General features: G+C 37.1%; 1 protein-coding gene across 1 annotated transcript in view; it reads left to right on the top strand.

Moving 5' to 3' along the window:
- Window positions 1–11,520, top strand: part of CRIM1 (cysteine rich transmembrane BMP regulator 1 (chordin-like)) — a 28,179-nt gene that overhangs the window by 3,832 nt on the left and 12,827 nt on the right. Inside the window, exons 3-4 of the mRNA XM_009702910.1 lie at window positions 5,589–5,710; window positions 9,750–9,959. Of these exons, the coding sequence (XP_009701212.1) occupies window positions 5,589–5,710; window positions 9,750–9,959 (332 nt within the window). The remainder of the gene's footprint in view (window positions 1–5,588; window positions 5,711–9,749; window positions 9,960–11,520) is intronic.

Genomic DNA, 11,520 nt, shown 5'->3' with positions numbered 1-11,520 from the left:
GGATGAGACAACAGCAATAAAGGAATGCAACTTACAACTGCACTCAAGCATTTACTGGGAATTGCCATGTAGTCCTCATATGGTGTAACATTTCTCAACGGGCACTGAAATCATTTGCGCTACCTTAGATTTGATTTTGAACTTTGGCACAGAAGAGAGAAAAATTCTGAATAATAGCCACCAGAATATAGTTCATTGCTATTTGCAACAAAGATGGAAGCCGCCTTTTTGGTTCATGAGACATAACGCATCTTCAGTAGCGAGCACAGGATGCGAGTTCAGCAGTCTCCAGGCTGTACATCTCAACATTTCTTTTTATTTCTGTTTTATATTTGTGTTTTAAAATCTAATGTCCATCAACAATACTCAGTTACTGGTTATTTTCTCAAATTGGTTTATAAAAACTCAGGGGATTAATCTAATGTGGTATTTAAAGGGCACACTAAGGCAGTTAGATCTTGGGGTTTATACTTTTCCCAATTTGTAGCTCTTAATTTGTTGTCTGTAGCAGGGTGGATAACTTAAAGCTATCAGGACAGAATCTGACAAGACTTTTTTCATCCACATGCTCAAGGAGTGTGTGCATCCATGTGTTTGCATAACAGCAGAGACAGTTGGGATGGACTACAAAATTTTTTACTGTTTACTCAGTGTGATTGAATATCATTCAGCTTGAAACAGGAAAAGCTTTTTTTAATTTTAATATTACAAGTCCATAAATAAATTATTATTTTCAAGGCCATTTGCTTTAGCCTATTCAAAAGCTATAGTATGAGAAACCATTAAATAAGGCCTATTTTATGTCTTTTGTCATTGCCTTTTGGACTTATCCAGAAATAGGTTGAATATATTCATGAACCAAGGTCTAGGTGTTTATTTCCATTCCAGCTAACTCTATCCTTTGACTTTTTTGTGGTATCTAAAGCAGTCGAGTTTGTTTCTCCTTTTGTTTCCTCTCAGCTTACGACTACTGGTTTTCTTCACTGGCAGTCCCAGCGTAGGTGTCACACTGAAGCGTTAAAAATGTTTTTCTACTGCTGATAAGGATTGTTCTGAACTATACTTACCAAAGTCATTTACTATTCCTGTGTTTTGTTCGTGTCAATGTGTTCAGTTTACTGTTGCATTCTTTTAGTTTGTAGTACAATACCTTTCCCAACAATATGGATTTAGGAAGAAATACTCTCTTTCGCATAATGAGCAGGTTTGTCTGGTTTGGTTATATTCAACTGTAATTTTTGTTTAGAGGAAAGTGGACGATGTCTTTACAACTTCAAATGGAACGTAGTAGAGACCTTAATAACCTGTGGTGAAGTGAATGTTTTTTTACCTTCATAATTCTGAATCTTCAGGAAAAAGCAAATATTCTTTTAAGATAAGACAGTACATTTCCATTCCTGGGCCTGTGCTCCCAGTGTGTGTGACTGGCAGTAATGTTCTTGATATGAATCTGCCTCTTTAGTGACCAGACCATGTATAACTGCTAAAAGAGTAGTATTTTCTCTGGTCCTGTTTTCTTCCTTAGCTTTCAGTAAAGGTGCACCACTTACTTCTGCTTATATATATTTTTACTCAGAAACTTCTGCTTTTTACTTCCTTTTCTTAAGCAAAGGTTTCCCTTTACTGTGGTCTTCTACGCTACTTCTTAGTATTGTTAGTTTTGCAGTGAAGTTGGCTGTTCCATGTAAACCAAATTAATGAATGAATTCATGAACTTCGATTAATGCAGAAACTTGTGACTTGGTTTGAGAGGTGTGACTTTCATGCGCTCTCTCATGAACTGTGACTTAATTGGTTTTCTAAAGAAAGTTTTAAACAAAGATGAGGAAGATACTTATGTATAATTGGAGGATGACTCTCAGATTGCAGTGAATTTGACCTGTGATGTTAAGGGTTATACTCTGACACAGCAGTAGAAATCATCAAGAATACCTTTTTGAACAACAACAACATCAAAAAATCTGAAATAATTCTATTGGCCTTCTCTTGTTGCACTTTAGGTGAGATGTGCCTGCATTATTTTGAAAGGCCTTAAAGGAGAAAGCTCTAAAAATGAGAAAGATAAGAACCCAAGAATGGAGCCCAATACACTTTGTGCGTTAATAAACTGATTTTCTGTGTTTGAGTGCAATCCTCTTGACCTATAGAGTCCCTCAGTTTGTGTGATCTGTGAGTATCATCCTTCTGGTGCCTAAGCACTTAAGGTGATTATTGTTAATAAATTTGTGGTGTGTGTCAATAGTAATCCAACTGATTGTATGGAGAAATCTAAATGTGTCTGTGCCATCTTTTTCAATGTGGACATACTGGAAGCTTGCATTAATGCTGTCTATCTACCCAGAAATGGTTCAGTCTTCTGAATGAAAATCAAAGAGGACTGAAGAGAAAAAAGAGAGATGAGCCTAGCTTTGTATAAAGAAATCGATCAAATCATTCATTTTGCTGAAATGCTTTCCTGTAATAAAGAACTGATGTCTCAGTTTGAGAGGGATGGGAAAAAGCCGATGAGTATTGTTCAGGAGCTGCAAGAGCATATTAAACACGGAGATGCTTAGTCCTAGGTGCAAGTGTTTTTCAGTGTCAATCATGTGTCAAGGACAATCTGTTAAAGGATACAAAGTTCAGGCGCGAATCCCAGTGATTTTCTAAACTCGTGGAGGAAGCAGCCAGTGTCTAAGAAATTGTGTGATGCTGTCACATAAGAGTAGGAAAAATTTAGAAAAATAGTTAAAGTTTATGATGATATAAAATTTAGTCCTCCACGTGAGGAGGACTAAAATTACAAAGTAATGTGCTTCAAAATGGAAACTCAGATCTCCGGATCTTCAGAAATTAGAAGTATCTGGAATTTAGTGAAAAGGAAGAAAAATGGTAAATGGGTTAAGGTTAAAAAGCATAAATACTGAATCTTGCAATTTTCAACGATTCATTTGAAGTCCTAGACATAAGAAAATGACCCCTTGATCAGACATTGACTCACAGAGTATCAGATCTGGACCACTGAATGACTTGCTCGGGCACTCCCCAGCCCAAGGCCTGCTGTCTGCCCCATCGCACCGTATCCCGTTTAGAGGAGATGTGGGAGGTCGGTGAAAACATCACACGGGGCAGGACTGCTCCCCGGGCTAGCACTGAACCACATAGCTTGTCTTTAAATAGAAAGCGTTATAAAAAAGATAATGCTCAGCCTCTCACAGAATTACACTGCGTGTTGTAAAGAGGAGTAATTTTTAGCCTGTATGTATGACTCAGTGTATTGACCTACTGAGGGAAATGACAGATTTCTGTATGTCTCTTCTGTACTTAGATAAGCTGAAATACACTCTTCTCTTTCTCCTTTTTTATTTTTTTTAACTAAACTGTAAATAAAACAGTCTTATTGGAAAATCTATGTGAACTACGTAGCAAAAGCATTTTAGAAATGATGGCAAACATTAATGGGCATAGTATGGTAGCTGGGAGTAAGATAAAGATGTTTTAAAAACAAGCTGGTTTCAGGCTGATGCTAATGTTTTAGGATCTCTGCCTTTGGGATGATCTTGCCCTTGCATTTTTGTACACCTGGGAAAAAAAAAAAAACAACAAAAACAACACAAACTTTAAACTTGTTTAAGCTAATCGGAAAATAATCTTCAATTCTGGTTTTAAATGTAGAATGTAATTTAATTATGCACAATGCTTGGCTGGTATTTTTAGATGATGAGTGTTTAATAAGTCTTAAGACAACTGTAATTTTAAAAAAGAAAAAAAAAAATTGGAAATGAGCGCCCTAATCTTGTCACTGTCTACAAAATATACAGATAATTGCACTGAATAAAATTAACTTTTAAAGATAACTATGTATGTAACAGTTTGTAGGATAAAGGGCTAAAAATGTGGCAAGAACCTACTTTATTTCACTTCAAGTCTTACTTTGGTGCTAAAAATATTTAGATTTGAATTGTATAGTGCGTTTGTTTGGTGCTTTACTGCTACTGTGCCAATTTCTTTTGTGCTAAAATAGCAAGCCTTATGTAATTTCCAAGGCTGTTACGACCATCAAAAACTGGGGATGTAATGGAAGACAAATCTCTATTTGAGTGTAAAACTTTGGTCACAAATAGGAGACTAAAGAAGCAAGTATTAAAGGAAAAGTATATTAGAGTGTGAAAAGCTAAGGAATAATCATTGTGTTTGTGATTTTTTTTTTTTTTTTTAAAAAAACACACTGTCAAAGGTTAGTAATTGGAAAATTGGAGTTCATGTATCTTTACAGAAACCAAAACCTTTTCACAATTCTCTGAAAAAACTGCTCAGTAGAGTTCACTGTTGGAAAGCTCTACACATGAATGGAAAGAAGCATTTCTTTTGATATTAAAAGGGCTGTGGTTACAGAGAGTAAGGAGGAAAAAATAGGTGGGTAGGAGGACAGAAAATCTTCCATCCTCCTGTGTGACTATTTGTTTTCCTCAGCCTTTTAATTAAAAATGAAATAAAGTTTTCTAGAGCTTGAAGTAAGGCTTTCTAGGGATTTACATAATTTATTTATTTCTCTATCTCTCTGGATGTTCTTCTTTAACTTGTCATATCTTGTCTTTGTTTTGGGGGGGACTGGTGTGCATTTAATGGTGTGGTACTCAATGAGGTACCTGCCAGTTTCCCAATAAATATTTTTCTCCATTTTAGTGAGTTACCTTGTTAGAGTGATACGGTTATCAGCGGTTTCATGAAAATAATTTATTGGATTTTTTTCCCTTCTTTGTCTTGAACTTCTTCATGACAACTTCCCTCCCCCCGCCCTGTATCTTAGGAAGGCACAGAAAATTGCTCTGTATGAAGGGACATAGTAGACTTGTGCCTAAAGTTTGAACGGTATTATCTGTCTTCCTGAAAAAAAGACAAGCAAATATTCAGTATCGGACTCTCCGAAGCAGCATGTTTGCAGTGCTCTGGACTCCTGCCTGGCTTCACCTGGAAGCTTTGGAAGCATTTATGCTCTTGATTCTCTGTACTCTCTCTGCTGGAAAGTTCTCTGGTTTTCTCTGTTTCAAAATACGTTACTGTCTGTCTGCTACTTTTTGTATGGGTTATTGGCATTCCACGAGCTACTTTTCAAGTAAGCTTTGTGTCTGCTTATTTAATGTTTTCGGAAATCTCTCTGTAGTTTCAATATGCAAGAGAGAAAATCTACTGTCCTTTACCTATTGTTGGAAGAAAAAAGTGAACTGTAATTTGTGTTATAAAAACATAGTAATTATAACAGATTCCTACCTACCCCTCCGACTTCTTCACAGTTTTAGAAGGTTTTCGTTCTGCTTTTTCACTTGAAAAAAGAATTGATCATCAATAGTAGTCACAAGCACATACGTCTACATTATCTGCTATGGCTTGAAAGTACCAAATGCAGAGATTTTGCCCGTCACATGGAGGGAGCTCATGCCAGGGATGGAGACCTGTACACCCCATAGACCCACAGAACCTAAGGGCTCACAATAATTTCCTTTACTTGATCAGTGACTTCTTTAGGGGATGCTTTTGCTTTAAAGATTATGACATGTAGACATTTAAAGTGAACTGCTGACCTTTTACAAATTATTTTGGTTGTCTAGGAAGAACAAGCATGGCTGCGAAATCTGTCGGTGTAAGAAATGCCCGGACCTGCCATGTGGTAAAATCTGTCCGATGGGCTTCCAGCAGAACAATCACGGCTGTGTTATCTGCAAATGCAGAGGTACGTGCAAGTGCATTATCACCTCTAATTACAACTTGTTTTCAAAGCAGTTGGAAGCTAGAGCAAAAGAAAAGGAATAGTGCACAGAATATGTAAGAACTGAAATACAGTAACTGATGGGGGAGTCGGTTCAACTTTGTTCAAAGGAGTGTATTGTTTTGTAGGTGTTTGTTATTATCTGTGTTCATCTTGGCGTCAACAGAAAGCCTCAGCTCCACTTTCATCTCCCATTATAAAGTCACAAAAATCAGTTCATTATCATTAATAAAAATTAGATCAGGCTCTTAATAAGTAACTACTAGAAATAAGCTAGTTGAGGGTTTGGTTTTTTTAGTAACAGTACTCATCTTAGCTTCTTCACCATCATCTTTTCTTTACAAACTCAGGTTTTGGATTTGATAGATACCCTGCCACCTAAAATTAGAGTCCTGTTTCTTGGACACTTCAGGTGGTCTCAAGGCACAATGAGTACAGCAGGCGCTTACCCAGGAGAAAGGACTGGGTATTCTTGAGCTAAAGATTTCACACATACCACATCCTACACTTGTAACCACCAAGTTTGAGGTGGAGATTGAGATAAGATTTTCATTAGCTGTCTGCTTTAGTTTTGTGCTGCTTCTAACATGTCTCTTTTTTAAGATGTTTTCAGTTTGTGTTTTGTATTAGTCTGAGTATCAGACATCGTTCATTGCTCATCTCCATGCGTTGCATTTAATAACTTTTTGTTTGTGCTCAGGCTCTCTCTGATCCGAACTGCTCTTTCATGCTAATTTTCTTTGATTCTTACTTGTGCATTTTGATTTCTATCTATAGGCGAGTACGTTTGAGTATTTTCCTATTGCTTTCAGTAATGACTCCATTCTTAACTTTTTTAGCAGCTATTTCTTTTGCATTTTAAAAAATGATAAAATATAGTAAGACAAGCTATGGGAACATGGGAGTGGAAGAAAGTGTATGAGTTCCTGCAGTCAGTCTCCTGTAGTTGAAAGTAAACATGCAATCATATAAAACAGAAGAATCCAACATTGTATTTTCTCCACATGGCATCATACACTGCAGACAATTATAACAAAACTTTAAGACTTCTAGAAAAAAAAAAAATTGGAGATGTTGTACCTTGCCGATATGAGAAGTAGAGATTTCATTGACATAAGATGCAACATATCACTTTTACTAGAAATAAAAATTTATAAAATTAAATAAGAGTAACTGCTGAATTGGAGTCCCGTTGAGACATTTCTCATCACTTGTTATTTGTCTCCATGTTCACAATCGACACACTTTTCCTGGTTGTCATGATGCTGTGATGGAATATACACAAGGTGTTCTCTTAGGTGTGCTGTAATTGCATCCCAAACTACAAACAGATGCAACTCTTTGGTTACTAATTATATGTATGCACACTTTTAAGTGCTTTCCTCAACAAGGATGGATTTTAAAACATGCACAAATATTTAGCAAAAATAACTTGATCCCTCTAAGTAGTATTTATTGTTATCATGACCATAAAGATACCAAGCCATGAGCCTATCACTTCAACATGACTTCATTAGTGGCTTGTCCAAGAATAATTAGAGCAATCGCCAGTATGTTCTGGGGGAGCTGTGAGTCCTTGTTAAAATTTTGACCCAAAACCCCTAAGTAGGAGGAAGGGATGGGTAAATCCCCTGCCTGTGAATTAGCTCCACTTTCTAAATTGCTTCTGCCAGTAACAGCTTATGCTAGGATTAATAGAAGTAGAACCATGGAAGTACAGGGCTGGGGTAGTCCTCTTTAAAACTGAGAGTCCATTTCTCTGCCTTCGCGTAAAATAGAGTGTATCTGGATAATCCTTGACAGATGTTTGTCTAAGATTTAATTTATTAAGAATCTCTACTCTCAAAAGAAAAAAAAAAAATCCTTTCTAATGTTTTCCTGTGGTTACCAGTATGTGACATTTTAAAATAATTCTTCTAATATTTCTGTCTCCCTTTCTGCAAATTGAACCTGTTACTTCTTGTCCTAAGCTCAGCAGACATACAGAACAGCTAAGCACCATTCCCTTTAGAATTCTTGCAATATTTAAGGGGTTGCAACTGGAGCCCCCTAAACGTTTTGGGGTTGGTTTTTTTTCCCCAAGTCAAATAAACCCAGTTATTTTGGTCTCTCATCACAGTTCAAAAACTGGATATTGTACTTTAGCAGTAGCAAAAACTTCAGACTAGTAGAGACGTAAATGTTAGAGATCCTAAGTGCGGTAGTACTGAATTTAAATTTACAGTGCTCCTGTACTTGTATCTTAAATTGAACTTGCCTTCTCTGCGGTGGTGTCACATTGCTGACTCGTTTTTACTCATGAGATACTGTAATCCCCAACAGTTTCCACCATACCTCTAGTTATCCAGTTATTCCCATTTTGTATTTGGGCATTTGGTTTCTTCTTTAAGTATTATCTTTTGTACTAGTTTTAATTAAAAACTGAAAAGTGAAAACAATCTCAGTTTGTGAAGTTAATTTTGAATAGTTGTCTATATGCTTGGTTTGTTTCTCCAGATTTTGGCCTATACTCTGGAATATTTCAAGAAAAATGTTTGATTACATCAAATACTTTATTTATTAAGGAAGGAGGAGAGTATTACCATCTAAGACTTCCGTGTGTCCATAATCATTTTAATGTAGGACAGTACTCCAGTGATATTAATTCAGATAGGAATTAATACATAATCTGATACTAAAGTATAAAAGTGTAGTAACTGAACCTAGATTTTTTTCATAGTATTTCTGTTTGTGCAATAGGATGAAGTCTGTTTTAAGAAGTATTTTATCTTTATGCCATGGCTTTTCTTTTTAACTCACAAATGGTATAATATAATGGAATTTCCATGTATTGGGTTCTTACTCTGATAACAGGCATCAGACTAACTTTGTACCATCTGCTTGTGGTTCTTGGGCCACCTTTGATAGATCTGCCGCAGCTGAAGAAGTGCTGACCTACATGTTAGTAAAAAAAAAAAATCAAAACCACACCACAAAAAACAAAACACAAAACCCCTCACTTACTCAAATGTAAACATTACTACTATTCATACTGCATCCTTTTTTAAACAGAAAATGAAATAAGCAACTTAATACAAATAACTTTATATATGCGTAACTGTCAGCAGACCATGCTTGACATAACACTGAAAACAAGTCAGTTCACTGACAAACTGATCCTAAATCCTTCATCGCCATAATGATGCGGGTGAGGGAGTGTTGGGCTCTAAATTCACCCTGCTGATTAACAAAGAACGTATTGAGGCTGAGTCCTGCAGCACTTAAATACCCCTTAGAATACAAATGAGACTTTATCCTCTCTAGACCAACTGCTTGTGTGTTCTGGCTGAGTGCAAGTAATGCAGCAGTCCAAGCTACTGTATTCTCATCTCAGTAAAAACTAGCAATGAGGGATAAAATTGTCAGAGCAGTTATCTCCCAAACGCCTCATTTATCATAGTAATGTAAACAAACAATTTCTCCTAGGTAAGTGTTTTATAAAATATTTCCAGTATCTGGCATAGCCCTGTTAGAACCTGCTGGTAATTTTTTGTCATTCATGATATAAGACCATCCTTAGCTCTTGTAAATGCTTTTATATTCTACTTGCTATCAGATACTCACATCATAGGTAATCTAATACACTGTTGATATTTAAATATTTCATTTTCAATATGTTTCGTGCTTTCTGCTATTTCCCTCTATTGCATTCCTCCTTTTTCTTAACGTTATTTAGCCAGTACTCCATTTGTGTATGATTAAAAACACTATAGATGCAAGAGGAAGAAATGATTAGATTTTCCAAGGAAATACATTCTGCCACATGCTACCATCCCCTTCAGTATACCTTTTAATTGTTTCATGTGTTTTGTTACTTTATTTCTAAATGTAAATGATAGAATTATTATTCACTTGGTCTTATATGTGCTTTAAAAATAAATGCAATGCAAGCAACGGTGGTGCATTTTTTTCCTAAGCAACACACGCTTATCAGGACACTTCATTTTCCTTTGCTTTTCCACAGAGGCAACCGCTTCTCTTATGCCTCCCGTTAAAACAGGCTCTTGCCTGTCGATGGACGGGCGCCGACATGAGAACGAGGAGAGCTGGCACGATGGCTGCAGGGAATGTTACTGTCACAATGGACGGGAAATGTGTGCCTTGATCACCTGCCCCGTTCCTAACTGTGACAACCCCACCATACATCCAGGGCAGTGTTGCCCGTCATGTCCAGGTAACGTGCTTTCTTCTATACGCTTTGTAATCAGGTTTCACTTCACACGTGTTCTGTTTCCTAATACGCGAAAATAATCTCATGCCTCATTCAGTAGTAGGTATATATATGAAGGTTTCTGTGACCAAATGTAACATGATGAGTGGCTTTCATTAAGATCTCAGATGTGAAAATGGGAACTTAAATAGTTAAAGCATATGCATGTTGTGGGTCCTAACATGTTAATCTTTGACACGTTGAAATCTTTAAACTAGAATAGTTTCCAGTCTGTATTAGCTATTATAGCAAATTCATACTCGTATACAATTTTGTTACCTATAATAGCAAATACTATACTAAGCCATTACATTTTCTCTTTTGTAATCCGAAGTGGAGTTTTATTGAAATTCATCTCCTGATCTATGTTTCACAACCCCTCAAAGGAGTACACATTTAAACAGATGCCTTCGGTCACTGAACGTTATGATTCTGTGTTCTGAGGGAAGGCTCCTGGGCCACCAGCAGTGGGTTATTTCAGTGCTTTCAGTGGGAAGGCCAAGTCCAATTAACGTTGCGTTCCGATAAAATTTTAACAAGTGTTAATATGAGAAACATCTATGAAAGATATTAAGAGTGTGGATAGAGTATAAGATTAATGCTCTCTCTCTTCAGAACAATTCCTACAATATTTTATGTGCTAAATAGATTAATTTGTAATACAGTGATATTGTCTATGACTTTATTGGAAGTCATGTTACAAGTAGGAACAATGAGGCTCATGATAACTGTAAATAGCAAAACGGTAAGACAGCACTGGCAGGATATAAGCAATAACAAACTGTTCCAAGTGCTTTGTAAAGAACAGGAAATCCTAGGGGCAAAATAAGCAGCCAGATCCTCTTTCTGAAAGAGACGGAGTGTATCCTGCCTAGGACCTAAGATAACCGATCTCTTTAGATAGCTTAGACAAATTGTGATCTCCAATCCCGTTCACACCTTGTGGTAACTGGAAAAATACAGTCCCCAAAAAGACGTGAGGCTCCAAAAGATCCATCCCCCTTTCAGCCTTTCCCAGTCTGCACCACTCTCCTCTTCTTAGGATCGAGACTGGGCACTGTGGTTCCTGTGGTTCCATGGCCAGCCACGGTGTTGCTTTTGGCACTGGCTCTCATGGAGCCAGAGCTATTTTCAACGCCGAGTAATTTTGCAGTGGTTACTGAGGCCGAGCTCTTAGTGCTTAGCATCTTAGTAATGACTACCGTTAATGGCATTTTTAGCTGCGATGGAAACAGTGAGGAGGATACTCCCACTGGTTAGGCACCTTAGGGGAACCATCCTTCACTCACTTCCTTCTCTTCCACTATCGAGTACCTGGCTAGTCTGGTGGGGAATTTAGAAATCATAAGATTTTTAAAGGGAACCTTAGTGTTTTATCAGCTTGGAGCTCATTTTTTTTGCCACAGCAGTATGCAGTTTTGGTCCGTAAACATCCCCTCAGGTATTGTTTATTCTTTCCTCCAGCTCCCCATGCATGCACATCCACAGTCTGTCTTAAATAGTCCAGTTCTCTCCCCTGTGAAAC

This window comes from Cariama cristata, unplaced genomic scaffold (assembly GCF_000690535.1).
Source record: "Cariama cristata isolate BGI_N322 unplaced genomic scaffold, ASM69053v1 scaffold10256, whole genome shotgun sequence".
In the NCBI taxonomy this organism is placed as follows: domain Eukaryota; kingdom Metazoa; phylum Chordata; class Aves; order Cariamiformes; family Cariamidae; genus Cariama; species Cariama cristata.
This window is presented reverse-complemented; position numbering and strand designations above follow the sequence as displayed.